The following is a 3,401-nucleotide window of genomic DNA, read 5'->3' on the forward strand; positions in this document are numbered from 1 at the left end:
AAGGGGGAGGAACAAGAGGAAAGAGAGTTGAATTCAAAGCTCATAAATCCAGTAACGCGAAGCGTGAGAGATGCGTCAACCTCCGTGGTTCTCAGAAGTTTGACAATTCCGTTTTCTGACTCGACTTCGTAGACTTTGTAAGTGAAAGACGGAAAGAGACCGGCACTGAGAGTCCTTTGGGCATTTCATGCTAAAACCAATTGTTCTGATATGAAATGAAAAGTGGAGAAAAGAGAAGCTACAGAGAGATCTCATTATCTTGTTATGGATTTCATCACTCTGTTTTTTCTTTTCTCTGCATTTTTCACTGCTTCAGCTCAACATATTCAGTCTAATGTAAGCCGAAGCTCTTCTCTGACACCCACCACAAACTCTACGTGGTTGTCACGTTCTGGTCTCTATGCCTTTGGATTTTACAAGCAGGGCAATGCCTACGCTGTCGGGATTTTTATGGCCGGAATTCCTGAGAAGACGGTTGTCTGGACTGCAAACCGTGATGACCCACCTGTCTCCGGCAATGTTACCTTGCTTTTTGCAACCGACGGCAGGCTTGTCCTTCAATTGGCAAAAGAGCAGGTAGCCGTCGTAGCTGCTTCTTTCGGGTCTGCTTCGGCTTCCATGCTTAATTCAGGCAATTTCGTGATCTATAATTCGGATCAAGAAATAATATGGGAGAGTTTTGAGCACGCGACCGATACCCTTTTACCCGGTCAACGTCTCTTAGCAGGTCAAGAGCTGATTTCTAGTATGTCAGAAACTCAACATTCATCAGGTATCTTCCGTCTGAAGATGCAAAATGATGGAAACCTTGTTCAATACCCGGTGGGTACCCCAGACACAGCTCCATTTTCTTTCTATACATCGTGGACAGGTGGCAGTGGAGATAACGTGACGCTAAACTTTGATGCTGATGCCCATCTCTATTTGCTAAACACTACTAGTTTCAATATTGGGAATCTAACGGATGGAGGATATCCTACAGAAGATACTATTTATCTCATGAGACTTGATGCTGATGGGATTTTCCGGATATACTCGCATCATCTGAAACAGAAGGGAGACTGGTCAAAGGAATGGTCATCTTCGAATGATGTGTGCAATTCTAAGGGTCTATGCGGATTAAATGGTTTTTGTGTTTTAAATGATCAAAAGGCTGAATGTGTATGTCTTCCGGGATTCGAAAAGGTACAACAGGGGAACTGGACTGCTGGCTGCGAGAAGAGTTTCACTGTAGAAGGTTGCAAAAACAAAAATGGAGATATTACATACAACATGGAAGAAGTGGCTAACACCGTATGGGAAGATATTTCATATTCTGTTGTGTTAGTACCATCCAAAGATTCTTGCGCACAAGCCTGTTTAGACGACTGTAACTGTGAAGCTGCGCTATTCAAAGACAGGACCTGCCGAAAACAGAGGCTTCCACTAAGATATGGGAGAAGGCAACTGAGTGATTCATACACCGCTCTCATCAAGGTAAGTACGTCTACACCCACTACTCCAAATGGAAATATGCCGAAAGAAAACAAGAAAGAGCTTCGAGTGGACATCCTAATTATTGGTGTTTCATTTGTTGCTTTTGGATGCTTGTTGTTGGTAATTTCCGGATTTGTGTTCTATAAAAATCATTTTTGGTATGGAAAACTCTCTTGTGATGGAAATGTTGAACTCAGTGACGATTTTGCTCCACGATCGTTCACTTATTCAGAACTTGAGAAAGTGACAGATGGTTTTAAAGAAGAGGTCGGTAGAGGATCATTTGGGGCAGTTTTTAAAGGGACAATGTCAAATGGCCAGAAGGTTGTCGCTGTTAAAAGACTAGAGAAAGTGTTGGCCGAAGGGGAAAGAGAGTTTCAGACTGAGATGAAAGTTATTGGGAAAACGCATCACAGAAACCTTATCCCTCTGCTCGGGTATTGTCATGACGGAATTCATAGGCTCTTGGTTTATGAGTACATGAGCAACGGGTCACTTGCAGATGTACTTTTCACACCAGAAAAACAACCTTGTTGGGATGAAAGAATGAGAATTGCTCGCAATGTAGCAAGAGGAATTCTTTATCTCCATGAAGAGTGTGAGCAACAGGTCATTCATTGTGATATAAAACCTCAGAACATTCTTATGGATGAATACGGGTGTGCAAAAATTTCTGACTTTGGATTGGCAAAGCTGTTGAAGCAAGACCAAACAAATACCTTTACTGGCATCAGAGGAACAAGGGGGTATGTTGCACCCGAGTGGCATCGAAAACTGCCCATCACAGCAAAAGCAGATGTTTATAGTTATGGAATTGTGCTCTTGGAGATCATATGTTGTCGAAAGAGTGTGGATTGGAATTTACCTGAGGAAGAAGCTATTCTTGAAGAATGGGCCTACCATTGTTTTAAAGCCGGCGACCTAGCTAAATTAATTGGAGATGAAGATGCTGACAAGAAGCAAGTGGAGAGAATGGTTAAATTAGGAATTTGGTGCATTCAGAATGAGCCATCACTTCGGCCCTCAATGAAGAAGGTTCTACTTATGTTAGAAGGGACGGTTGATATTCCAATTCCTCCTAGCCCCGATTGTTTTCTAAGTACGATATAGACTCTCAAGTGATTGAGCCTCGTAATTTGTATAACAAAGTTATGAAGTTTCTGTAAGCTTTAAATTCATGTGATCCTTGTGTATGCATCTCGTCAATCCTCTATTTTAAGCTGCTGGATTATGCAGCAGAGTCCCAATTTATTCTGGCCGTTGCAATGTATTTTGGTTGTTGCTTATTAAAAATGATGCTTATTCATAAAAAAATTTTAAAAAAGCAAATAACATTATATCTTTCCAACACAGGAGTCAAACCTTTCTGCACACAAGTATACTCAACAATATATATGTTAATAGCCTTTGTACTGAGATGGATATATTCGTATGGATTGATCATGTCAAAAGAGGTAATATCAGAGGAAGGATTTCAGTAAAGTTCAAATTTTAGCTACCATTTCATAGAGCTTTTTGATTATCAACCACCTACGATGCGCAAATTTTCATGTTCAGAGGTTTCTTTTCATGGTTCGCCTTGGATATTAGCCAGACTCGAAGAGTAAGTTGAAGGTTATCTTTTGTGGTTAGCTAATTATCAAATCCTAAGGAGAGAATGAATGAAATGGGAGAAAACTTGAACTGTTTTCATTAGCTTGAATAAATTGTAGCTTACAATATATATACTCTGTTTTTATACACATAAAACAGATCATGAGCGAAAGGGAAGAAGAGAAGTTAGTTACAAAGCTATTCAACCATATAACTAACTTAATTAACAAACTAACTGTGTTAATTAACTAAACTAATTAGAACATGTGTAACACATGTGCAATCTAGTTAGAATCAATCTGCTGTTACTCCCCTCAAGATGAAAAAATTCA

General features: G+C 40.0%; 1 protein-coding gene across 1 annotated transcript; it reads left to right on the forward strand.

The window, feature by feature from the left end:
- The first annotated feature begins 264 nt into the window (after positions 1-264).
- On the forward strand, positions 265-2,645 carry LOC132164963 (G-type lectin S-receptor-like serine/threonine-protein kinase LECRK3). Its single transcript, XM_059575481.1, has one exon. The coding sequence runs from the start codon at positions 265-267 to the stop codon at positions 2,584-2,586; it is 2,322 nt and encodes a 773-aa protein (XP_059431464.1). The 3' UTR covers positions 2,587-2,645.
- Positions 2,646-3,401: the final 756 nt, after the last annotated feature.

This window comes from Corylus avellana, chromosome ca11, assembly GCF_901000735.1.
Source record: "Corylus avellana chromosome ca11, CavTom2PMs-1.0".
Taxonomy (NCBI): Eukaryota; Viridiplantae; Streptophyta; class Magnoliopsida; order Fagales; family Betulaceae; genus Corylus; species Corylus avellana.

Excerpts from the sequence above, each read along its gene's own strand:
- LOC132164963 (XM_059575481.1), top strand. The coding sequence starts at position 265 with ATGGATTTCATCACTCTGTTTTTTCTTTTCTCTGCATTTTTCACTGCT.